This window comes from Scyliorhinus canicula, chromosome 20 (genome assembly GCF_902713615.1).
Source record: "Scyliorhinus canicula chromosome 20, sScyCan1.1, whole genome shotgun sequence".
Classification (NCBI taxonomy): domain Eukaryota; kingdom Metazoa; phylum Chordata; class Chondrichthyes; order Carcharhiniformes; family Scyliorhinidae; genus Scyliorhinus; species Scyliorhinus canicula.
In genome coordinates, this window is record NC_052165.1 from 46,966,416 (window position 1) to 46,993,204 (window position 26,789).

At 48.3% G+C, this 26,789-nt stretch overlaps 1 protein-coding gene across 11 annotated transcripts in view; it reads right to left on the minus strand.

The window, feature by feature from the left end:
• nav3 (neuron navigator 3) overlaps positions 1-26,789 on the minus strand; it is an 838,834-nt gene that overhangs the window by 278,871 nt on the left and 533,174 nt on the right. For 10 of the 11 annotated variants that reach the window (XM_038781097.1, XM_038781098.1, XM_038781101.1 and 7 more), the window contains 2 exons: positions 25,178-25,246; positions 13,444-13,583 (listed from right to left, as the gene is read on the minus strand). In XM_038781097.1, coding sequence (XP_038637025.1) covers positions 13,444-13,583; positions 25,178-25,246 — 209 coding nt within the window. The remainder of the gene's footprint in view (positions 1-13,443; positions 13,584-25,177; positions 25,247-26,789) is intronic. The other variant, XM_038781095.1, reaches the window with a different exon arrangement.

Sequence of the window (26,789 nt, forward strand, 5' to 3'; positions counted from 1 at the left end):
TGGGCTAGGTCTCTGATTGTAGCTGCCCTTCTGCTTTCTTTGACCTGGATTGAGGCATGGGGAGGATTTTGGCTGGTCTATTACCGGGCTGAAGGTGGAGGAGGGTTTGCTCCTGCTGGAATATCTCCACTGGAATATTTTGTTCATTGACTTTTAACTGTTTATTGACACACGTCTGGAACTGTGTGTTACTTGTTAATGAGACCAGAAGAATTAGAGAGGTGGTAGCCTGGTTCGACTGTGCACCTCGACTGTCATGTCGGGATCCTGGTGACTTTTTGTGTTAATGGCTATCTGTCGGTTCAGGAGCCGTACAGGTTGCTGGTGGTTTTTGTTTTCCTTTTGTACTGTTGTTGGTTTATGTTTAACTGGTGGGGAATTGTATGCTTGATGTCCTGTTATTGTTATTTGTTGTTTTTCACCTAGCGGCTGTGTGCTGACCAGTTATAGCCCCTCCTGCTTTTGTGGCCCGGGGTTTGCGAGTTTACCCGTGCTGGTGAAGGGGGCAGGTTTTCTCTCTCTCTCTCCAGCCTGGCTCCGTGCTACCATTGGGCGCCTTTCCACTGCTGTGGGGCTGCTGCTGGGGCCAGAATGGGGTGGGTGGGGGGGGGGGGGGGGGGGGGGGGGGGGGGGGGGGGGCATGTGTGCTGGTTCGAGTGCTGGTGGTTTTGTTTTCTTATTGATCATTTTCGGTTTTGTTTCTGGTTCAAGTTAGTATTTTTATTGTGTTATTGCCCGTTCTGTGGTTTCCGTGTTTGCTCTGTATATTTGGTTGTCTTTTGTACGATGAATCTGTTCTTGAACTGAACTAGGGAGGGGAGGGTTGTTTTCTCTCTCCTTTCTGCTGTGCCCAAAGGTGAGGCGGGGGGGGGGTGTTTGTGTGTGTGTGAGTGTGTGTGAGTATGTGCTGGCTTAGATGCTGGTGGTTTTGTTTCTTGTTGATTATGGTGTATACTGGGTAATTTCAGTGAATTGCTGTTTACTGTGTATTGTCTTTTGTCTCATGGTACTGTTATTAACTAAAATATACCCAGATAGATCCCCGTGGGTGGGCGGGCCATGTAGCATGTGGGAATTATTCCTTAGCATCCCTATCAGACCGTGATGCCTGTCCGCTGTGTCTGAACACTGCAGGAAGCAACACCACGAATGCAGCAGCCAACATCCGAACATCCAGAGGCTGAATCCCTGGACCCCAGCACCTGGGACATTTCGGCGACCAATGGGTGGGCGTGTGGACTGGGGATGGGGCCAGCACCCGATCCAGGTAACGTTATGTGCGGGTGTCTGGGGTACAGGATGTGGGGTCTGGTGAGTAAGGGCCCCCGCTGAGGCCAGGAGTGCGTGGGCAGGGCGTGTCGGATGGCAAGGGATGTGGGTGGTGGGGAGCAATTGGGGAATGGGTGGGAGGGGGGAGCAATGGGGGAAATGGAGGGTCCCATGATGTGGGACTCACCTCTCCTAAATCCTTACAGATATTACACGCAATGGATGATATTTTGGACCCGGCTGAAGCTGCCCTCGTGGTGCTGCTGTCAAGCCAACTGGTCAGACTTCAGAGGTAAGGGTAGCAGCATGACAGAGACTCGAAGCTGCGACCCTACGGATCCAGCCGCCCTTCAAACCGAGGGACCCAGAGGGGGAGGTTGGCAACGGTCCATGGTGGATAGGTGTAAATGGTCTTTCAAGCAGATGACGGACTGCATGTGCCATTGGAGGCTCCGCCTCAACAAGGGGACGGTACAATACCTGTACCATGTCCTCACAGATGTGGCACCACGAGGAGGAGCAGGATATCTGCTCCCCATGGTTGTCAAGGTCAGGACAGCCATGAACCTCGCAGCCTCAGGATCATTCCAGGACTCGAGTGGGAACCTGTGTGGCACTTCACAATCTGCAGCCCACAGGTGGATGTGTGAGGTCACGTATGTCCTGTTTGCCAAAGCAGTGGTCTGTATAAATTTTGACATGGACCAGGCCCAATAAGATGCCCAGGCAGCAGGATTCTCCGCCATTGACGGGATGCTCAAGCTCCAGGGGCTAATAGATGACACACATGTCGCCATGCGCTCACCGGGCCGTCTTGGAGTGCCCTACAACAACAGGAAGGGGTGCCACTCCCTGAGCGTCCAGCTCGTGTGCGAACACAACCTGAAGATCATGCAGGTGTGTGCATGCTTCCCAGGGAGTGTGCATGACAGCCACAACCTGGGGGCAGTCGCACATCCCCGACCTCTTTTGAGGACCACCCCAAGATGGCCAGTTGGCTCTTGAGGGATAAGGGGTACCCCACTGAGGACCTGGCTAATGACACCAGTACGGAGGCCGGTGATCGCTGCTGAGACCCGGCGCAACAAGGACCATGTGACCACCAGGGTTGACATTGAGCAGTGCATCGGACTCTTCGAGATGTGTTATGATGCCTCAACTGCTATGGTGGTGCACTGTAATACACCCCCCAGAGGGTCGCTCGCTTTGTGGTGGTCTGCTGTGCCCTCCACAACCTGGCGCAGCAGTTGGACAATGTGCTGGAGATGGAGGAGGAGGAACATGTGGCCACCTCTGAGAAAGAGCAGGAGGAGGATGGGCCCAACCAGGAGGGGCTGGAGGGCAAGCCCAGGGAGGACTCGCAGGACCAGCCGGTGGATGGAGGGCAGGCGCCAGCGGCAAACCCAGAGGGCCAGGTAGGCCCTCATCCTTGCCTGTTCACATAGGTTGTGACCTCGTCCCTCATTCACCCCCTCCCCCCACCCCTCTTCTCCCCATTCTTCAGCCTTCCCCCCCCTTCCCACCCATTCATGGGATTGATGCTCGGCCCACATTGCACCTTATCAATCGAGGTCAACTTTTAAAAATTCTATACACGTGTCCCCAACTGCCCCAATCTCCCGACAGTGCCGCCCCACTCCTCCAAACCCCCCACCCCTTCAACACCCCTCCAACGCTCAGTGAACTGAACCTGCTTAACCTTCCGTGCTCTACCTCTGCGCCTAGTTGTGTCCCCAGGATGCACATCAGTGATGGAGGCAGCCTGCTGCCTACCGTGTCCCATTGCTTTCGATGCCCCTGGCAGGTGTTCTTTGGGGGGCCCTGGGGCCAGAGGATCCTGGGACATTTGCCAGCGGCATCTGCCTCGCCATGCCGCCCTGTTCCAGGTGCTGACTCCGAGGCGGGCTGTTGTCAGGGGTGTGGATCTCGGGGGAGCTAGTGGGCGCCATTGCCACTCCGTAGGGTTGCTCTGGGTTGGCAGCCAGCATCTCCTCCTCGCAGTCAGTGCCCATAGGGCCCTGGGGGTCAACTCGGGATGGAGGAACAGATGGATCGATGCCTGTCTGCACCTGCATCATCTGGCTCTGCCAGCCCACCCCATGGCGGCTCCCCATTGTCTGCACCAGGATGTCAACGCCCTCGTCGATTCTCCTCAGTAACTGGAACATGCTCTGGGGAACCCCAGCAATGCCCACCTGTGACTGGGACAAGCTCCGCAGCACCTTGGCTATGCCCAACTGAGACTGGGGCATATCCCACAGCACCTCAGCTATGTCTACATGAGACTGGTAAATCTCCCCCAGCAACTGGGATGTGCACTGGAGGGCCTCGACAATGCCCATCTGAGGCTGGGACATGTCGCCCAGCACCTCATCAACTGGTACTGGGTCACGTCCCCCAGCGATAGGACGTGCTGTTGAAGCGCTCAGCCATGGCCGCCACCGACTGAACTATGCTTGGGCATCTCCACTCATGCTGCCGACGTCGTACACCAGGCTCACTACTGCAGTCACCACCCTAGCAGTGCTGGCCTCGGTGCCATGTGGAGACGAAGTTGTATCTTTACATTGAGGATATCCTCCATCGTGTTGTGTGGCCCCACCACCATGCTAAATGTAATAGACTTCGAACAGATCTAGCAACTCTAGACTAGGAAACCATGAGGCGCTCTGGGCCAGCAGCAGCAGAGTTGTACTCAAACACAATCTGTAACCTCATAACTCGACATAGCCCCACTCTACCATTACCACCAAGCCAGGGGATCAACCCTAGTTCAATGAAGAGTGCAGGAGGGCATGCCAGGATCAACATCAGGCATACCTAAAACTGAGGTGTCAACTTGGATCAGATCTAAACTCTGCAGTCCTGCCACATCCAATCTTGAATGGTGGTCGACTATTAAACAATTTACTAGAAGAGGAGGCTCCCCAAATATCCCTATCTTCAATTATGGGAGCCCAGAGCCAGGTAGGTACTAAATCACGTCCATCCGTTATTCAACATGGCCGCCGAGTGCAGCCAGGCCTTACAGAAGATGGACACCAACAATACCAGAAGGAACTGGCGACCTTCGGTCTAGAAGTGTGACAAACATCAATCTTGGATATGAATTTCAGCTGCAAACCCTTAGACTATATAAGTAGATCACCAAACAATAGTAAGGGCAGAAGCCTTAGGTTAGAAGTGGGAAAGACATTGGATTCCTGTGTGAATTACTTGTTGGGTGTTGTGGGTTACGATCAGTACCAGACAACAAATCCACTTTGGAACCTAACCATGGACTGTATGAGAATCTGCTTCAGTAACTTGAGTATTGTTCCCTTTATACGACCATGAACTTCACTTGTGTTAATCAATAAACTATGGAATAATTTAGTCTTCTGGTTGCTTACGTTGTGCCTCTAAACCCACCAATATCGTCGCCCGACACCTTGCAACATCACAGTCCTCGGCAATAAAGCCAACCCAGCCGACCACTACCCCATAAGTCTGTTCTCTATCATCAGCAAAGTGTTGGAGGGGCCATCAACAGTTCAATCAAGCAGCATTTGCTTCGCAATAACCGACTCACTGATGCTCAGTTTGGATTGTGTCAGGGCCATTCAGCTTCAGAGCTCATTACAGTCTTGGTTCAAATTTGGGGCAAAAAGGGCTGAACTCCAGAGGTGAGGTGAGAGTGACTGCCCTTGACATCAAGACAGCACTTGACCAAGTGTGGCATCAAGGAACCCTGGCAAAGCCGGAGTCAATGGGAAACAGGGGGAAAAAATCCTGCTGGTTGGAGTCATACCTGGCACAAAAGGAAGATGGTTGTGGTGGTTGGCGGTCAGTCACCTAGGCTCAACTATTTTCAGCTGTTTCATTTCTGGCCTTCCTTTCGTAAGGCCAGAAGTGGGGATGTTCGTTGATGACCGCATAATGTTCAGTATCATTTGCGACTCCTCAAACTGAAGCCGTCCATGGCCAAATTCAACAAGACCTGGAAATTATCCAGGCTTGGGCTGACAATTGGCAAGTAACATTTGCGCCACACAAATGCCAGGCAATGACCATCTCTAAGAAGAGAGAATCAGAAATATCCTGGGTGAATATGAGTTTTAAAATATTTTACACGGCGAGTGATCTAAAAGGCACTGCCTGAAAGGGCGGAGGAAACAGGTTCAATCATAACTTTCAAAAGGGAAGTGAATAAATACTTGATAAGATTTTCATGAGGATAGAGAAAGAGTGGGACTAATTAGATCACTCTTTAAAAAGGGCTGGCATCAGCACAATGGTCTGAATGGCTCTTTGAATCGCAGCTGTAGATTAACCTTTCTCTGGTATGCCTGCAATTTTGATTCATTTTCCACTTGATGAAGATTACCCATTAGGTGTTACGAATGGAGCTTCAAAGGCCAAACGAGCTGTAAAATCCTTGTAACCACTTTTAGAATTGTTCTTGCATTAGGCTGTCAACTTAAAAAAATAAATATGATGCTCCAAAAATGTTCTCTTTGAAATATCCGGCATGGGATGATCATTTGGATACTCTGGCAGTTTGCCACACAGCTGTGGCCAGGATTGGCACTGCAGGATAAACCTCAGTTCCTGATTTGAACAGATTCCCAACAGTTTACAAGGAGGTCAAACCTGAGTCAAATCTTCGGCATTTGCTCAATAGCCAAATGCAATAGGAAGAAAAAATAATGAATGAATGGACCTGGACTGGACGCAGGAGCGAAACGTTGCGAATGAGCCATGTTAAATCTGATCTTTTGTATTACCTCCAGAAGCCCGACAACCCTCTAGAATCTTTGTACTTCTTGAATTCTGTCCCTTGCACACACAAGCTGGCTGTGCCTTCAGCTTCTAGATCTTAAACGTTGAAATTCTTTCCCTTCATTTCTCGGCCTCTCCCTTCTCCTTTAAACGGATCATAAATCAGAGCCGAAATTCTTCTTCGGGCGTTTGCTGGTGTCGGGATTCTCTGGTCCTGCCGGCTGTTCCCCTCCTCCCGTGGGTTACCCCATGGCATGGGCAGCACGGTAGCATAGTGGTTAGCACAGTTGCTTCACAGCTACAGGATCCCAGGTTCGATTGCCGGCTGGGCCATTGTCTGTGCGGAGTCTGCACTTTCTCCCCGTGTCTGCGTGGGTTATCTCCGGGTGCTCCGGTTTCCTCCCATAGTCCAAAGATGTGTGAGTTAGGTGGATTCGCCATGCAAAATTGCAATTAATATCCAAAAAATGTTTGGTGGGGGTTGCGGGGATGGGGTGCTCTTTGTAAGGGTCGGTGCAGACTCGATGGGCCGAATGGCCTACTTCCGCACTGTAAATTCTATGATTCAATGGGAATTGCCATTGACAGTGGAGGGAGCAGAGAATCCCGCTGCAAGCAAACGCTGCTTCCCATCGCCGAGAAACACGCGCCGGGGGGGGGTTTGTTTGTCTGATCATGTTACTTTCAAAGCACTTTGGACATTTTATTCTGTTAAAGGTTTAATGTAAGGTGGGATTCTCCGGCCTCCCAACCGCAGAGAATCCCGCCGGCGTGAAACTTGCCCCTCCTGAGTCAGCCTGCCTGTTCACCCTCACAGAACAGTAATACCTCCTGCAGCAAAACCAATGCAGCCTCATGAAGGGGAGGAGTCAGAAACCAGCCAACAATACAATCACCCTTTTCCTAAATAAAACCGTGAAGAATCAGCAGTTAAGAATCAGCACAATCCCTTCAATAGTGATATCTACAACTCCAACTAAAGAACGTGCCAGAAAATGAGGCCAATGAGGTATTCGGCGACATGTAGGCTTCTGCAATTTGGAGATTCACTGCACAGTCAGCAATTCATTAAGCGCCTGCCCGCATGTTCATCAGTTGCCGCTGACATCACATAACAGATAATCAATCATTGCCTAAAGTTCAGCTGGGAGGGAAAAGAGAGGCAGGTTGGGAGAGTAACTGTAGGTTTGAATATTTATTGAGAGCACTTCAAAAGAAATATTCTTCATGAACACAAGAATTAGAAGCTGAAGCAGGATATTCAGCCCCTCGAGCCTGTCCGCCATTTGATAGGATTATGGCTGATCTCAACTCCACTTCCCTGTAACCTTTGACCCCCTTGTTTATCAAGAATCTATCTAACTCAGCCTTAAAAATATTCAATAACCCCGTCCCCACCGCTCTCTGGTGAACAGAATCCCACAGACCCTCTGAGAGAATGAATTTCTCCTCATCTCCGTATTAAATGAGACGCCCTATTTTAAACTGTGTCCCCTAATTCTAATCTCTCCCACAGAGAAACTTGCTTTCAGCATACATCCTGTCGCATCCCCTCAGGATCACCTTTCAACCTTGCAAACTCCAATAGATACTGAAGTGTTGGCTAGTGTGGACTTGAGAGATGAACAGACACTTCCAACGCTGATGAAGGTTCAGCTCAATTTTATTAACTACTTCTAACTAATTAGCACACAATGACTGTGGGTCTAAATGATGCTAACTTAAACTAGAGACCTAAGCCTTGTCCGAACCAGTTGATTCTCTCAGCACGTGTTGTAAGTCTGTGCTGGGCTGGATGAGTTCTTGTTACACTCAGAGGCAACACCCAGAATGAGCGGGAACCGTGGTGCCCTCTGCCTTTATAGTATTCTAATTGGTGATTGGCTGCGGTGTTTGTACATGTTGATTGGTCCCTGTGTGTGTCCATCAGTTTGTGTCTGCGCCATGATATACTGGTGTATATTATGACAGATACAAGTCTAAACCCTGCACAAGATAGCCCCTGCATCCTAGGAATCAGTCGAACGAACCTTCCCTTAACAGCTTCTAATGCAATTTTATATCCTTTGTTAAGTAAGGAGACCAAAACTGTACACAGTACTCCAGATGTGGTTTCACCAACATCCTGTATATCTGTAAGAAAACTTCCCTACTTTTACATTCCAATCCTCTCACAGTGAAGGTTAACGTTCCATTTGCCTTCTGAATCAATTGCTGACTTGCAAAATAACTTTTAGTGATACAAGTACTAACACACTCAGATCTCTTTGCACCTCAGAGTTCTGCAATCTTTTTCCATTTGTACAATATGCTGCTTTTTTATTCTTTCTGCCAAAGTGGACAAATTCACATTTTCTCAGATTATACTTACAAAGTGCGGTTTATTTGGTCAACAACGCCAGCCGTACCCCAGCTTGACTGCCATTTTCTTCTTTCTTCTTCTCGGGATGTGAATGTCGCTGGCTAGGCCAGCATTTATTGTCCATCCCTCAAACTGCCTTTATGAAGGGGGTGGTACAAACAAACATGAACAAGGAGAGCAGCAGGAGGCCATTCAGCCCCTCAAGCCTGCTCTGCCATTTAGTAAGATTAGGCTGATCAGACAGTAACTCAAAATCTCCATCCCACTTACCCTCCAATAACCTATCAGCCTGTTTGCTTACCAAGAGCCCATCCATCTCTGACTTAGAAATATTCAAAGACTCTGCTCCCACTGTCTTCTCAGGAAGAGAGTGCCAAAGACTCATGACCCTCAAGAGAAAGAATTTCAAAATGTCACCTAATTTCCATTTTAAATGAGCGAGTCCTTATTTTTAAACGGTGGCCTCCCAGATCTAGATTCTCTCACAAGAGGAAGCATCCTCTCCACCTCCATCCCATCAAGAACCCTCAGGATCTTATATGTTTCAATCAAGTCGCCTCTTACCCTTCTAAATTCCATCCAGCGGATACAAACCCAGCCTGTCTAACCTTTCTTCTTGGATAACCTGCTCTTTCATGCATTAGTCTGGTAAACCTACTCTCGAACTGCTTCTAATGCATTTACATTCTTCCATAAATAACCTGAACAAAGCACTCCAGATGTGGTCTCACTGGCGCTCTGCATAACTGAAGCATAACCTTCCCTACTTTTATATTTAATTCTCCTCAAAATTAGCAATATATTCTATTAGCTTTCCTAATTACTTGCAGTATCTGCATTCTAACTTTTTGTGATGCCAACTAAGGTGCCCAGATCCCTCTGCACCTCAGAGCTCTGCAATCTCTCACCATTTTGATAATATGCTTCGCTTTTATTCTACCTTCCAAAGTGGGCAATTTCACATTTTCCCACATTATACAAAATTGGCCAGATTTTTGCCCACTCACTTAGAACATAGAACAGTACAGCACAGAACAGGCCCTTCGTCCCTCGATGTTGTGCCGAGCAATGATCACCCTACTCAAACCCACGTATCCACCCTATACCTGTAACCCAACAACCTCCCCTTAACATTACTTTTTAGGACACTACGGGCAATTTAGCATGGCCAATCCACCTAACCCGCACATCTTTGGACTGTGGGAGGAAACCGGAGCACCCGGAGGAAACCCACGCCCACACGGGGAGGATGTGCAGACTCCGCACAGACAGTGACCCAGCCGGGAATCGAACCTGGGACCCTGGAGCTGTGAAGCATTTATGCTAACCACCATGCTACCGTGCTGCCCGTAACTTGATCTAACTATATCTATTTGTAGCCCCCTTATGTCCTCTTCACAATATACTTTCCCATCTATGTTCGTATGATCAGTAAATTTTAGTAACCATCCCATCCATCCCTTCATCAAAGTCATTTATATAAATTGTAAAATGTTGAGTTACCAGCACCTATTTCTGTGGCACACCACTCATTACATCCTGCCAACCAGAAAAAGATCCATTATTGTCTACTCTCTGCAAGCCCGTCTTCAATCTGTGTCAATATATTATCCCCACACAATGAATTTTTATTTTCCATATAATCTTTAATGTGCCACGTTATCTGTAATAATCCACAGGAGGCAGGAGTCCCGTCACCACACCAATATTTATTTCCAATAATTATATACAAGAGCAGCTCCAAACAGTGCTGCTAGCATTCCAGTCAACTTAAGACTGGATCACAAAGCCTACACAGGTGCTTATATGGGCCTCCTCAATGAGCTATCATTGACGGAGCTCATACTCCAATTGGCCAACCAATAATGCCAATTGGAGGTCATTACATTATCAAATGCCTTCTAGAAATCGGAGTACAGTACATCCACTGGTTCCCCTTACTCCAAAGCACATGTTAGTTCCTCAAGAGCTCCAATATTTTGGCTAAACAGGATTTCTCTTTCACAAAGCCATGTTGACTCTGCCTGATTACTTTGATCTTATCCAAGTGCCCTGCTATAGCTTATTTAATAGTGGACGTGATTTAATCATATTTATTTCTATGTGCTCTCTCAGTTCATCTGTTTTGTTCTGAATGTTTTGTGCATTCAGATAGAGCCTTTAGTTTTATCCATTTATTCTTCTTATAACCTTGAGTCTCATCCATTGATTTATTTTTTTTATATCTTCTATCCCCTTCTTGTCATAATAACATTCTCTTTTGCCTTGTCTTTATTCTTTCATTCACCACATCTTCCCAAATTTGATTCCTTGTCCCCCCTACTTAGTTTAAACCCTTTTTTATTTTCCCAGTTATACAGCTCGCAAAAGCATCAGTCCCAGCACAGTTCAGGTGCGGATTATCCTAATGGTCCCACTTCCCCAGTAGTGGAGCCAATGCCCCACGAAAACCCACTTTTTCCACACCAGTCTTTGAGCCACACATTTGTCTCCCTTCTGAAATCAAAGAAAAATACCGTGGATGCTGGAAATCTGAAATAAAATCAGAAAATGCTAAAAACATTCAGCAGGTCTGGCAGCATCTGTGGGGAGAGAAACAGAGTTATATTTTGAGTCGGTATGATTCTTCTTCAGCTGCCAGGCCCACTGTGCTTTTCCAGCATTTTCTGGTTTTAATCCCTTCCCTAATATTTTCAAACTCAGTTCCCTTCTAATGCTTCTTCTTTCACATTTTGAGTGAAAATTTCTTCCCCCCCCCAATCCCAAGAAATCTTTTCTCACCCAGTCTAAAAACCACGAGTTCCCAGATTTGCAGCAATATAAATGTATAGGGTTCCGTGCGTTTTAATTTAAAGTAGCCTTCCTGCACAATATGTCGATAATATAAAGCCTTAATATCTAGAGTTGAGGAGGTGCATGTGTACAGCAATTTAGGCCGTTTTAATGCCTTCAATCTCCAACCCACTTCAAGCTAAATTAATCACCCGTATTCTTTCAAAATCCAATTTAATCCCACGCTCCATCCTCGTAACCTTGAAAATTAGTCCTTTTCCAATCCAGACACATTCATATACAAATTGGTTGCATCTTTCAAGTAGAGAATTCCAGTTCCTAATAACCCGCTAAGTGAAGCGATTTCCCTTTTAGTCCTTGCCTTTGGAGAAGCCCACTCACGATCACTGCACCTGGCACAATCACATGAAAACAATGGAGCTTGTTCAAAAGCAAACGCACACCAGAGGCAGAGAGAAATGCCAGGCTTGCCAAGCTTCATCGCCTGTGGTATCCTGTCCTATTCGCAGTAGAATCTTTCAGGCACGGATCAGTTTCAGCTGTCACCCAAATAGCCACGGAACCGTACAAAACACCTTGAACATCTTCACCTTTTGACAATTATCTTAAATCTTTGACCTCTGGTTACCAACCCACTTTCAGAAGAATTTTGAACACTCCATTAAATCTACCCTTAACCTTTTGTGTTCCTATCCAAGTTTCAATCCTAGCTTTGTAAGACTCTGCATTAACTGACTTACCTTTGCACTCTTGCAAGTTGCACAACTTCTGCCACCTCCCTAGTGGGCAACTGTGAGGACTGGCTCCGTGTTAGAATTATACTTTCAGTCGGTCAATCTGCCTCAGCAAAACCCAACCGCATTTCTCCAGATCAAGGTGTTATCAGTGAGTATGGGACACGATGAGCAAGTCTGGATTTCCTCATTTCTCACTGAACCATTTTTCACAAAGTCTGCACAACCCACAGCTCCATGGGCAGACCGAATCACTTTCGCAAGTTAGCTTTCTGAGGACGGTTAGGGGATGGTGAATGAAGGCACGTCATCATCGTCTGCTACTGGCTCCAGTTTCCTCTTATAAAACCGTCTTCACTGAAATGTAAACTCTCAAGGTTTGTTCATTGTGAGGTGAAACAAGAGCTCCTCCCTTTTTGCCTCCCAAATAAAAGATGATGTCGGGCCCAGCGAGACCTGCCGATGCAGAGGAGAAATTTGTGTGGGCCACATAGAGGGGCCATTGTGCCTTCTTTTACACATGGCTGTACGCCCAGCTAATATCATCAATATGCAGAGGAAAAACCACAGTGACATCAGGTATGAAACACTCATGGGTACGTCCACAATGAGAGACTGTGAGTGACACAAAAATGGCATTGTCAACTTGGCCTGCCAATTCATCCAATCACAAAAAACTCAATAGTTTTTGAAACACGAATCTCGTTGGAACAGACGCACTCATTCGACCAGTTCCTCAACACACAGAAGCCACTCAGTGGGGGAGCACCCTCACTTCTTAATCTTTGGGCTCAAGTCCGGTTCCAGACACTGGAGCACAAACCTTCCAGTGCAGTACTGAGGGAGTGCTCCATTAGTGAAAATGCCACGAGTGGTTAAGCTAATTGTTCTTCAATGAATAATCTGCTTATCAATTTTTAAGCAAACCGCTTTCATAACATCCAGCTGACTAGTTGCTGGAAGCATAAAAAGCATAATGTAGGGTTATGAGGAGGAAGCAGGATAACTGCACCAGGTGCAATACATATTCGGATAGCCAGTACAGACACAATGAGCTGAATAGCCTCCCTCTACATTTTAACAATTCTGTGATTCTGTTCTTGTGCTGTTTCAGATGCAAACGTCTACACAACTTCGACAGATCACAAATCTACTGTTAAAAGATGCTATGAAAGTGGAGGAGATGTAGCTCTCGACCAATGGCCTTTTGTGTTCTGTTTCTTGACTGAAAATGATTTGTTTAACTTGTCTACTTCCTCAGGTAGTTGTAAAAGATTTGACAGCCAATATCTAAAGAAAAACAGTGTCCTGGCCAATATTTATTGTCCATCACATTGCTGTTTGTGGGAGCTTGCTGTGCTCAAAGTGGCTGCTGTGTTTCCTATGTCACAACAGTGCCTACCTTTCTGAAGTACTGCATTAGCTGTAAAACACTTGGGAACGTCCCGAGGTTGTGAAAGGCACTAGAGAAATGCAAGCAACACTGGTAAGCAAGAGCTGGAGGAACTATTCAGAAGGGATTACCTTTCTCGTTGCTGGCTGCGTACTGTGGGGGCTTGTTCTTGTCGATGCTGTTGAAACTCTGACTCCGTCTGTTCAAGTTGTTGGCTCCTTGGACCTTGGTAGTACTGCCTGCAGCTGACACTCTGGAGGGCCCTGGGAGTCTACAAGGCAACAGAAAGTTTAGCGAGCTGGGCATGCAAGGCAAGGTGTGCAGTCTATCTGCCTCTCTCCCACCTGCTAGCTGTCTCACAATCAATGGCTCCCTCAGATTCCCCACCAGCCAGCCAATGTCTGTGGTGGCTCTGCACCAGTGTTTTTATTCAACAGAAAGCTTCCCAGCTCAGCTCGATTCCAATATCAACAGGATTGTGGACCTTTCCGACTGGTTAATGTTTACCTTCTGATCTCTACCCCCCCCCCCCCCCCCCCCCCCAACCCCTCCCCCACACAAGCTTTAATCAGAATCTTGCAAACAGTAGGTGCAATGTGGCTCTCTCGGGTCTCCGTATAAGAAAACCAAAAAATTCATGTTCAACACTGATCCTTCCTGTGAAAATATTTGCACTTAGATTAAAAAAGAAATAAAAATCAAAGCCTCCGAGGCTGTTTTATTATTAACAGCAGGAGAGATAGGGATCAGCAACTTCAATTATTTGAACTTGCTCACACGCCCCTTCAAGGTTCCATTCGCAGTATAGGTTTAGTGAAAGGATAGACTGATGGGGTAAAATGAAGGTGAGAGGAGGCCAGTCTGGAGCATGAACATCAGCACTGACAGGCCAAATGGCCTGCTTCTGTGTTGTATATTCCATGTCACCATCAAATCATTCTTGCTTCACAAATGCTCAGTGGGGTGGTTTGGGACAACACTCTGGAGGCTTCCAGTAGTAACAAAGTGGTTTATTAACGAAAGGCAATGCCTGGTATATAGACAGGCACAGAAAACAGAAGAATGGGTCTCATCTCTCCAGCTCCAAGATCCACACTTCCCAAGTCCCTGCTCCCAGGGCCCTGTGCTAACACGCTATTGGTCGTTCACACACTCCTACACGATTGGCCCCATGCCAGTCACATGGCCTGCAACATTTGACAGAGTGTGGCATCAAGGAGCCCTCGCAAAACTGGAGTAAATGGAAATTGGGGGAAACCCATCACTGGTTGGAGTCATACCTGGTATAAAGAAAAATAGTTGTGGTGGTTGAAGGTCAGTCATCTCGGTCCCTGGACATCACTGCAGGAGTTCTTCAAGGGAGTATCCTAAGCCCAACCATCTTCACCTGCATCACCAATGACCTTCCCGCCATAATAAGGTTAGAAGTGAGGATGTTTACTGATGACTGCACAATGTTCAGTCCCATTCACGACTCCTCACACTGAAGCAGTCCATGTCCATATGCAGCAACAGTAAGAAATCTTACAACACCAGGTTAAAGTCCAACAGGTTTGTTTCAGACACTAGCTTTCGGAGCACTGCTCCTTCCTCAGGTGAGCAGGTATGCAGCAAGTATTCCTCAGGTATGCAGCAAGACATGGACAATATCCAGGCAGAGCTGATAATTGGCAACTAACATTTGTGCTACATCAGTTCCAGGCAAAGACCATCTCCACAAATGAGAATCTAACCATCTCTTCATGACATTTAATGGTATCATCACCGAATCCCCCACTTTCAACATCCTGGAGTTTACCATTCAGCAGAAGCTGAACTGGACTAGCCATATAAGTATGGCTACAAGAGCAGGCCAGAGGCTGGGAATTCGACATCTCAGTAACGATATATTGGCCTTAGAGGGTGTGCAGCAACACAGATTCACCAGAATAATACCAGTGCTCAAAGGGTTAAATTATGAGGGCGAATAGCAGAGACTAGACTCGTTTTCCCTTGAATAGAAAAGATTAAGGGGCAATCTAATTGAGATGTTTCAGATGATTAAAGAATTCGATAGGATATATGGAGTGAAACTATCACCTCAGGTTGGGGGGAGGGGTATATTTCAAAGTCAGGATAATGAGTGGCTTGGAGGGAACTTCCCGGTGGTGGTGCTCCCAGGTATCTGGTAGAGGTGGTAGAGACTACGGGTTTGGAAGATGCTGTCAAAAGCGGTTTGGTGAGTTGGTGCAGTGCATCTTGAAGGTGGTACACACTGCTACTATTGTGCATTGGTACTGGTTGGCATGCTTAAGGCAGTGAATTTGATGCTGATCAAGTGGGTTGTTTTGTCCTGGATGGTGTCGAACCTCTTGAGCATTGTTGGAGATGCACTCATCCAGGCAAGTGGAGAGTATTCCGTTGTACTCCTGACTTGTGCGTTGTAGATGGTGGATAGGCTTTGGGGAGTCAGGAGGCGAGTTACTCACCACAGGATTCCTAGCCTCTGACCTGTTCTTCTATTTATATGGCTGGTCCAGTTCAGTTTCTGGTCAATGGTAACCCCCCATATTGATGGTGGGGATTCAGAGATGGTAATACCATTAAGTGTCAAAGGGAGATGGTTAGATTCTCTCATATTGAAGATGGTTATTGTCTGGCACATGTCTGATTCAGATATTTCAAAACTGAGATTGACGTTTTTTGTTGGGTTAGAGTATTAAGGGTTAGACCCAATGTGGATAAATAGATCAGCCAGGATCTAACTGAATGGTGGACAGGCTCAAGGGGTTGAATGTCCTCCTTCTGTTACTGAGGCTATGTGCAGCCTCTTATTCAACGTGGGTCACGAGGGGACTTTGTTCCCTTTTGGGAGAATTGTGCCCATAGATTCAGCTGTTTTTAAAGGTCTTTGTCTCGGCGTTATAATTTTAGAAATAGCCATGAAGAAATCTATATCTACTCTATAAAAAGATAGAGGGTGAGGTCTTAATCCCCTCACACTAGTGAGATATTTGAAACACAGTAAAAGCAAAATACAACAGATGCTGGAAATCTTAAACAAAAACAGAAAATGCTGGAAAAAGTTGAGGTCTGGTGGCATCTGTGGAGAGAGAAATAGAGTTAACGTTTTGACTCCATGTGCAAAGGAGTATATGGACTCGAAACATTAACAGGTCTTGCAGCATCTATTTCTCTCTCCACAGTTGCAGTCAGACCGCCGGAATTTTTCCAGCATTTTCACCACTGATTGTGAAATCTAGCCCATTGATGCCCCACCACGATTCCCCTGGTGAGGAAATTAGCGGGAAGTTCCCGAGACAGGATGTACATAGATGAACTTCCCACTGAGTTTTCACTGAGAGAACTTTGGCAGCATTTCGAAGCATTTTCCAGGAAAACAGGAATTGAATAACGTGGTGCCCTGTGTAGCCATCTGAGGTGGCCAAATGCAAAGGACCATGGGAATTATGGCCAACCCAGGACTCAGCCAGACACAGAGCTTGTGTGTATTTGCAACGCAGGTAGCTAGACCTGATCGAAAGCCCCGCTCGTTTGCATTCTAATGGCCCATTTCCCCAGAACAATAGGACTGCACTCAAGAAACTGATACAACCCCAGACTGATCGGAGCCACTCCGTTTACTCAGAGAGCCAAACTGCCAAGGTCAATGACCGCGAAGGACCCAACCAGCCACCAAGGCACCTACTCCTTTATTGGCCAAAATCAAAGGCCGTGATTGAAGCCTATCGAATTATTGGGTCCAAGATTAAGGACTGCCCCAAAGAGCGTGAAACCCTAGAGGGATAAAAAGAGACACAGCCATGTGTTCTGCCTCTTTTGGATCCGGCCTGTGCCAGCCTCCTTTGAATCCGGCCCGTGCCAGCCAACTGTAGCAGGAACAGCCAGCCAAGTTCAAGACCAATGATCGCTACCTGACGGATGAGCCCAGCAGAGACAGAGCCACTTCTTCAAACCAGCCACGTGAGATCAAGATAAAGGCCTCATCCACTTTCTCAATGCTGGTTATCCTGAAGTTAAGTATAGGTATTGTAGCTGATAGGTGTAGTTTAACTTGTATTATATTGTGCTTGCATGTCAAAGTAACCCTTGTGTGTAAATAAACCATCTTTGAACTTGAACTGACTAACTGGTTGTGTGGTCATTTGACCGATATATGGGAAAGCCTTGTGGTTCAGTAAGAGAAATAGAAACATTCACAGTATTGGCGACGCTGTTGGGATATAACATCATATCATAAAGAGCAACACCTATCATCTACAGTCACATGCTGCCACCTTCTGAATACTTGAAGCATGGCACAGTGCAAAACACAGCATGGTGTTCAGAGAGAATTATTGTATAAGGAATCAAAAGGAACGTGTCCATATCAGACGCTGTAGGAGGTCATTAAACAGTTAATTGTCATCTAATAATTGAATTTAAGAGTACTTCGATCTAATATTCTCCCTCTCCCTTTCTCTCTGTGTCTCTCCATCTCCTTGTCTCTGTCCAACTTTTTCTTTCTCTTTTTCTCTCTCTCTTTGTGGGTCTCTGTCTCCTTCTCTCCATTTTATTTCTCCCTTTTCCAATATGTGTGTATGGGTGTATGTCTCTCTCTCACTGTCTCTGTATCTTTTTCAGTTCCAATATCTCTCTCTCCCTCCACCTCTCATTTGCGGTTGCCGTGTCTTTCTCTCCCTCTCTGGGTCTCCCTCTCTTCCTTTATTTCTCTTTCTCTGTCTCTGTCTCTCTCTCCCGCTGCACACACCCTCTCAGGATTGGAGCATAGCTGTATAATTTAAGTGCTAACCTCTCTTGTGCTTTGAAAGCTGCTTTTTTTGAACAAATTGAAATCATTACATCGACTGAGAAAAGTGCAGATTAGGGCCAATTAAAAGGGAATTGTAAATTTCAGGTTGCGGGTCAGATGATTGGCTATTTTCTGCTAAAGACTGAGAGTGAGACCATCTGATGCGAGATTGGCACATTCTATGTCAGGATTTATGGAAGGAGAACAATTTGCTAAGTATTCAAAAGTAATAAAACGTTTGTTTCTCTTTGTTCTTTTTTGCCTTTACCAATTTTGTTGTCCAACAAAATCACATTGAACGCAAGAACATATGAAATATGAGGGGGGAGGCCACTCAGCCCCTCTCGCTGCTCCGCCATTCAATACAATTGTGGCTGGCCTTCTACCTCAACCCCATTTTCCTGCCCTATTCCCCCATCCTTCCATTCTTTAAGGGATCAAAAATCAACTGGATCTCAGCCTCCAATATTCTCAACCACTCAACACCCACAATCCTCTGGGGGTAGACACATCAAAGATTCACAACCCTTTGAGTGAAGAGATTTCTCCTGATCTTAGCCCTAAACGATCAGTCCCAAGTCCTGAGACTCAGGTCGCGATTCTCCATCCTCCTTACCCTCTCGCTCAAGCAAAAGGAGGCCGGTAATAGCAGGAAGGGCAAAAAGCAAGAAACGTGCCAGGCGCCAATATTTGCGATGCAACCGCCTGTAGACGAAATCGGAATCTTGCCGGAGCAATTCCCATACAATTAACGAGAGCTACCCTTTTCCTATGGCCTCCAGTCATTCATCGGCCTCCCCAGCAAGTGGTCACACTGATGCTGATCACGGCACCACCATGCCAACCCCTGAATCATGTTTACCTGTTCCGGGGGAAACCCTTGTCCTGACCGTCTGCCCCACTAACAACCCATTTCTCCTACCGACTGCCAAGGCCTCTGGTCATGCGGTTGAAAGGTATCAGTAATAGGGAATTGGCAATCGTGGTTAAGTGAGCACTTCACACAACCCAAGAGGATTCCCGAGGGGAGACGGGGCATTTAGCATGTAGGAGACATTTCCTAGCATCCCAATCACACCTTGATGTCTGGACACAGTGCCTGAACACTGTGGGAGGCAACACCACACAGGCAGCAGCCAACATCCAAACACCCAGGGGATGGGACACAGCTCCGGGGACATGTCCATGGTCAGAGGGTGGGTGAGTGCCATGGGGACCATCACACGGTCCAGGTGATGTTACGAGCGAGTGTTTGGGGTACAGGGCCTGGGGTCTGATGAGGGGGGCCCGTTGTGGCCTGGTGTGCGTGATAGGGCATTCCGAGGAGGTTGTCGGGCGAGCAGGGGGGATCAGTGGGGGAATGGAGGTTCCTGAGGTGGCAGCCACCGCTGTTTGCAATGCCTCTCCCAATGCCTTACAGATATTGAACGCAGGGATACTGGATGCATAATATGCCCTAGTGGTGCTGCTGGTAGTCCGGGTGGCCAGATGCCAGAGACGGCGGAAGCAACACTGTCAGATGATGCTCGAGACGGCAGCCCATGTGCCGGACCCTGTCCCACAAGCTGAGGACCAGGCTACCCATCAGGTCAGAGAGGGACCCAGAGGGAAGATCCCATGACGGCCCAGAGTGTACAGGCGTTGCTGGTCCTTTGGACAGATGACGGACAGCGCGTGCAGCAAGATACTCCGCCTCAACAAGGAGATGGTGCCACATCTGAGCCAAATCCTCCTGGACTTGGCACCTCATGGAAGAGGAGGACACCTACTCCTGGTGGCTGTCAAGGTCACCACAGCCATGAACCTTTACACTTCGGGATCATTCCAGGGCTCGAGCGGGGACCTGTGTGGTAGCCCACAGCCCACAGGTGCATCTGACAGATCACGGATGCTCTGTATATGCCCGGGCGGAAAACTACATCGGCTTTGACTTGGACCAATCCGAACAAGATGTCTGGGCAACAGGTTTCTCTGCCATCGCCGGGATGCCCCTGTTCCACAAGTCAGAGATACCATGCATATCGCCTTGCACTCACCGGGCCATCTGGGGCTGCCCTATGTAAACAGAAAGGGGTTCCACTGCCACAAAATACAGCTCATGTTCAACCATCAAATGAAGGTCATGCAGGTCTGTGCCCACTTGCCAGGGAGTGCGCACGGCAGCTACATCCTGGGGCAGTCGGTCATCCCCGGCCTCTTTGAGAGGCACCCCAAGATGGGCAGCTGGCTCTTGGGGGATAAGGAGTACCCACTGAGGACCTGGCTAATGGTGCCAGTACGGAGGCCGGAAACCGAAGCAGAGACCCTATCCGAGACCACCCGGTCTGACTGAGTGGTGCATCAAACTCTTCAAGATGCGGTTCCGATGCCTCAACCGCTCTGGTGGTGCACTGCAGCACATCCCCCGGAGCATCACGCGCTTTGTGGTGGTCTGCTGTATCCTCCACAACCACGAACAGCAGCAGGGCGACATGCTGGAGGTTGATGATGAAGAATATGTGCCACCTCAGAGGAGGACGAGGACGATGAGTTGGCACTGGACCAGCAGTCGCTGGAGTTTGAAGCTGGGGAGGAACCCGAGGACTAGCTGGAGGATGCAGGACAGGCGGCAGTGGCGAGGATTCGGCAAACCCCGAGGGCCAGAGAGGCCCTCATACTCGTCAAATTCACTTCGGACGTAGCCTGACCCGTCACCCTGCAATACTATTTCCCACCAGCCCAGGGTGCTGAGACTGTGTCGGCACTATCAGCGGGTCACTGTCGATGGCAAGGGGTGATGACAACCTGCAGAGAGGTGAGCTCTGGCACTCCTCAATCCATGCCATAATCTGACCCCTGCCTGTCTGCTGAGTGCTTGCTCACACCCATCACCTGTACGCAGTGTGCCTGAGGACAGGGGGGAAATGCCTGGAGAAATGGGCAAGGGTTAGGAGGTCTGCCCGCGTTGCAGAAGAAACTGACAGAGGCATCCTACTGGTTGTACTCAAGGGGGTTTAATTTGTAATACCCCCCACTCTCACAATGATGCTGCCCCCCCCATGTCCCCCATACCCCCCTCCCCTCCCCCTCACCCATAACCGCCCCCCTCTCCCCCGATGTGCTTGGCCTTCCTAACTCTGTCATGACGTCTAGGTCTCTCCCCAGCAAGCACATCAGAGGTGGAGGCTGCCCATGGCCTTCGATGCCACTAGCAGCCGTCCTCTGGGGCCTCTGGGGCTGGAGGGCCCCAGCGTGCATGTCAATGGCACATGCGCAGCCTGACCCGTGTGCTGGCTGCCACATGCGGCTTCGTCAGATTGAATTGATGCCCACCAGCCCCACTATGGGATGGGTCTGGATTGCCACCCAGCGCCCCTTCTTCCTGCTTACTGCCCACAGGTCCCCAGGGTTCACCTTACGATGGAGGGTCAGCTGGATCGAGCTCCGGCTGGTCCTGCATCATCTGGCTCTGCCAGCCCTGCTGGTTCCCCATAGTCCACACCAACGCCCTCGGCAATGCTCCTCGGTGACTGGGCCATGCTCTGCAGTGCCTTGGCAATGCCCACCTGCGACTGGGACAAGCTTCCCATCTGTGAGCAGTACATGTCCTGCAAGACCTCATCAAGGTCAGCCTGGTACTGGGTGACATCCCCCAGTGAGGCAGACATTCTGTCGAGACCCTCAGCCATGGCCATCATCGACTGCGCGACGCCTTGATACCATTACTAATGGTGCCGACGACATGTGTCAGACTCGCCATTGAGGTCACCATCCTAGCAGTGTTGGCCTCTGTGCCAGCATTGCTGGTGACATCTCCTGTGCCCGTAGCCTCTGGGACTCCTCCAAGAGGCTATGGATCTTCTGACATCTCCCTCTGAATGTCGCGGTTGTTCCCCAACGTCTCCATCAGCTCCGGGTAAGCCTGTTCCACAGACTCGGCATCAGTCTCGCCTGGGGGTTCCTGCCCCTACCTGATGTGCATCAGCAGCTGTGTGGTGCTCATCAGATTGTGCCCCAGAAGTGTGACCACTAACATTTCCCACCAAGGTGTCTGTATCTGCGCTGGTGGAGGGTGGGGATGATAGCTGTGCCGCGACTATTATGGTGGCATCCTCGGAGCTCTCCTCCGAGTTGGTCTCCTGAGAGGCTGAAGAAGGATGGGCCGGTACTGTCGGCTGGAGGACCTGCGGGAGAATGGACATGTGATCGGTGGGAGGGATGGGTCAGTCAGTCAGTAAGGCAATAACAACTCACGTTTAGCTGGTCCCCCAGGGGGAGGCCGGTGGTTCCTCACCTCTGCAGCGTCCGCCAGCCTCCGTGTGGGTGACCACTGTCCACAGCCATACCGGTCACCTCCTGGGCACGCTCCTCAAAAGCTGTGAGGATTCTGATGCATGGCACCCCTCTGTCGGTCTGGGCCCTCTCCCGGCAATTATGGAAGAGCTTTTCCTGAGGAGACACAGAGGGGGCATCATTAGCCGCACGTTTGGTTCACAGTTCTGGGAGGAAGGGTGTAAAGGGAGGGTTGGGGGGGGGGGGTTGAAGGGGAAGGGGTGGACAGAGGGATGGGGGTCACATGGAGAGTTGGGCATAGATGCACCATGGGGGAACACTGGTCTCGGGGAGGGGTTGGGTGTTGTGTTGGGGGGGGGGTTTGGGTCTACTCACTCATGCTGCCCGGTGTAGGTCATTAACCTTCTTCCTGCACTGGAGGCCTGTCCTTCTGGTCACACTCCCAGCGTTCACGGCTGCCGCCACCTCGTCCCAGGCAGCACTGGCTGCTCTATGGCTAACTCTCCTAGGCCCTTGGGGGAACAGGACATCCCTCCTGGCCTCCACACCGTCGAGCAGCCTCCCCAGGTCAGCGTCCCCGAATCTTGGGGCTGGGCTCCTTGATGCCATTGTTGCGAGCTGGCTGGGGTTGGCTGAGCAAGTGCTGTTTAAATGCTGCTTGACCTTGTTAGCAGGAGGGCTGGCGAACGCAGTGCTGGCGAATCAGCTGGCGAGCCTTCATTTGCGGCGACAAACCCGTCAGGCCTCGTTCAGTGGACCAATTAACGTTGAATAGCGTTGCTGGCCTCATTGGGCCGAGCAGCAGGAAGCTCAGCAATTCCCGCTCGCTACACTTAGAAATCTTTCCTGAGAATCACGCCATGTGTCACTTTGTTGTAGATACCCCCCTCCCCCTTCCACCACCAAGCCCCCAGCCCCCCCCCCCCCCCCCCATCAGCGAAAACAGATGAAACCTGTTACGAGCACATCCTCTGCCAACACTGTTCAAGGACTGTCCATCAGACAGTGCAAGAGTATGAACAAACATCATTAACGTGTCCTCTGACGACCTCTCATCCCCCTACACAAACCACTACATTTATAGAAAATCAGGTTGAAGGAGGTTGCAGAGGCCGGGGACACGGAGAATCACCTTCAGAAATGTTTGGGACATTCCTTCGTCAGGAACTCAAGGCAAATTCCATAGTAACTTTCAAAAAAGGGAACTGGATAAATACTTGAAGAAATTATGCAGGGAATTATGTAGTCATGGGAAATGACAGGGGCGGGGGAATGGATTGCTCTTTCTAACCGGGTAGCTCTTTCAAAGAGCTAGCACGAGAACGATAGTCTGAATGGCCTCCTCCTGCATTGCAAGATTCTGTCGATGTTCAGGCCCAAAAGAAGCTGTGAAACTGAGATTCTTCGCCTGGGCTTTCCTTTCATGAATCAGCTCAAGCTTGCTTTAATCCAGGCAAGATTCCTGTCTCACTCAGGGGGAAAAAATCCATTCAAAGTTATCGGGTGCAAAAAAATAAGATTTGAATCTGACCATGTGCTGTGGCGGGGGTGGTTCAGCCAGATTTGAGTGCATCTCGGTGGGCCGAAGTGCCTCTTTCTGCCCTGTAAGACTTTATGACTCATTCGTAATTATTTTAGTAACCCCTTGCAGTTATTTTTTAAACATTTGACGGTGGTGCACGAGCCACTCTGGAGAAATCTAATTAGTCAATTCATTCTTGATATTTATAGCTTGCCTCAACCAGGGGCCTCAATAATTGTTAGACTCAGAAAGTGACCTAACGCTATGAGCAACCGCCAGTTCTGAGAACAACATAAGCCTCACAGATCCAGGAAGCTGTCTCTGTCCTGTCATTCAGCAGGCATGGCACACAATAACAGACACTTTAGTGAGATGTGTGCGAGTGTATCACACTGGATTATACATACACAACAGGATGTGATTAAGCAGAGTTTTAAAACGATATGACACAGACATGTTGACTCAGTGATGTCACTTTGATGATGAAGCAGCCTTGAACCTGCTTTACTCTTTCTCCCCTCTCACCATATTGACTGCTTTAACCATTTCTAATCACTGCAAATATCCCATGAATGCAAAGTGAGAACCCTCATCATCCTTTGAACCCACTCCACAAACTATATGGAATAACATTTTCGCACGATGATGTACTTACTACGCTGCTACATATAGGGGTCGCCAACCCTCCAGGACCACCCTGGACTCTCCAGGCCTTAAAAGGCAGATCCCACAAGAAAATCATCAGGGCATTTGAAAACAAAAGGATAAGACTGCTGACTGACAGTCAAGTACCCTCCAATCAGGTGAAGAGAATTCAATTTGAACTCTGATTGGCTGTGGACAAGCAGGAGGTGGGGGGATGGAGCTGTGGCAAAATGACCAATGGTGGGTGACCAATGGCAAAAGGATGGAGATGGGGAGGTTTGGAGCAGCAGCTCATCTGGCGTCACCTCCAGGAATACATCCAATCAGAGTTGGCAACACTGCACATGCGTTACTTAAAACTAATGGCATATCCACCATTTGGTAAGGCCTCTTTCATTTGGTTCTTGAACACAATTTCCCAAATGATTATGAGGGAAACAGTTAATTAAATGAAAAAATTAATTCCTCGGTCTGAAGGTTCTCTGTCTCTTTAGAAAAGGCATTAAATATTTCAACACCTTAATAATTAATTGTGAGGATCAGAAACTTGTGGAACATCACCATTCTATACCTGACACTCAAACTGAGCATTCACACAAACTGAGCAGGTATTGGATAAGAATTACCAGCTGACCTGGTAGACTTTTTCTGATTGGCTGCACTTCCAGCATGTTGGGGCTGACTTGCATATCTAGCTGCCAAACTGAGAGAGGAGAGGGAACAAAAAAACACAGGAAACAGAAAGATTACACATAAATGTACTTTATCAACATGACAAGTTACATCAAACTAGTCTTGAAAGAACTAAAAGGCACAATGATGCACAAATAATTAAGTTAGAATCGTGTGACATTAAACAGAAATATGAAACAAGAGATCTGGTCAGACTGGTGGGTATGAAGATGTCAATAAGGAATGTGATTTGATTCTACATGCTTCCCCATTCCTGTGCAGAACTATTATAGAATCATAGAATTCCTAAAGAGCAGAAGGAGGCCATTCAGCCCATCGAGTCAGCACCAACCCTCCAAAAAAACTCTCTGACTAGGCCCACTCCCCCACCAGTCCTCATAACTCCATTGAACTTGCACATCTTTGGACACTCAGGGACAATTTAGCATGGTCAATCCACCTAACCTGCACATCTTTGGACCGTTCAAGCTCTTCCACAAATTGATATGTGGAGCACCCGGAGGAAACCCACGCAGGCACGGGGAGAGCGCGGGAACACCACACAGTCACCCAAGGCCAGAATTGAACCAGGGTCCCTGGTGCTGTGAGGCAGCGGTGCTAACTACTGTGCCCCCTCCCATTCAACGGATACTTCTGGCTGTTAACGCTCTGTTCTTGCTCCCTTAATGCTGTCAATTTAAGCTTTTGGTTTCTTGAGTTTAAAAGCAGTCAAGTCACGATCAAAGTATTGGGTTGTGTAATTGTTCTTCTGAACATTCAAGTCTTGAAGCTGCAAGATTGGCTGCAACTGGACATCAGGTTGGTTTCATCAACACATCCACACACACAGGGAGAGGCAGCATGGCTGGTGAAAATCAATCCTTCCTAACAGAAGCAGTGAGAAGGGGTCTAGTATGGCATGTATCTCTCCTCTGTGGCTGCCTGAGGTTCCTCCACAAGATTAGACATGATCTAAGGCCATAGTCTACACAAAGCCAAAGTGCTGTTAAACTTTAACATTAATGAAAAATTGGAATTGTACTCAAACTCAATTTACGGTATGAAGTTACAATGTACTTTTAAACTTTATAAAAATCCAACTGATATAGAACATAGAACAGTACAGCACAGAACAGGCCCTTCGGCCCTCGATGTTGTGCCGAGCAATGATCACCCTACTTAAACCCACCCTACTACAATCCCCCCATTAACCTTACACTACGGGCAATTTAGCATGGCCAATCCACCTAACCCGCACATCTTTGGACTGTGGGAGGAAACCGGAGCACCCGGAGGAAACCCACGCACACACGGGGAGGACGTGCAGACTCCACACAGACAGTGACCCAGCCGGGAATCGAACCTGGGACCCTGGAGCTGTGAAGCATTGATGCTAACCACCATGCTACCGTGAGGCCCGTGATCTTTGGAAGTTTGTACAGTGTTCATCCTTAAAAGAAACCTGTGGGAATACACATGGTTAGGTTAAACAATTGTCTGATCCAATAACCGGAGCCCCGAACAGAAAGTTTCATTGACCAATTCACCTTCAAATTACAGTCATTTTAACTTCT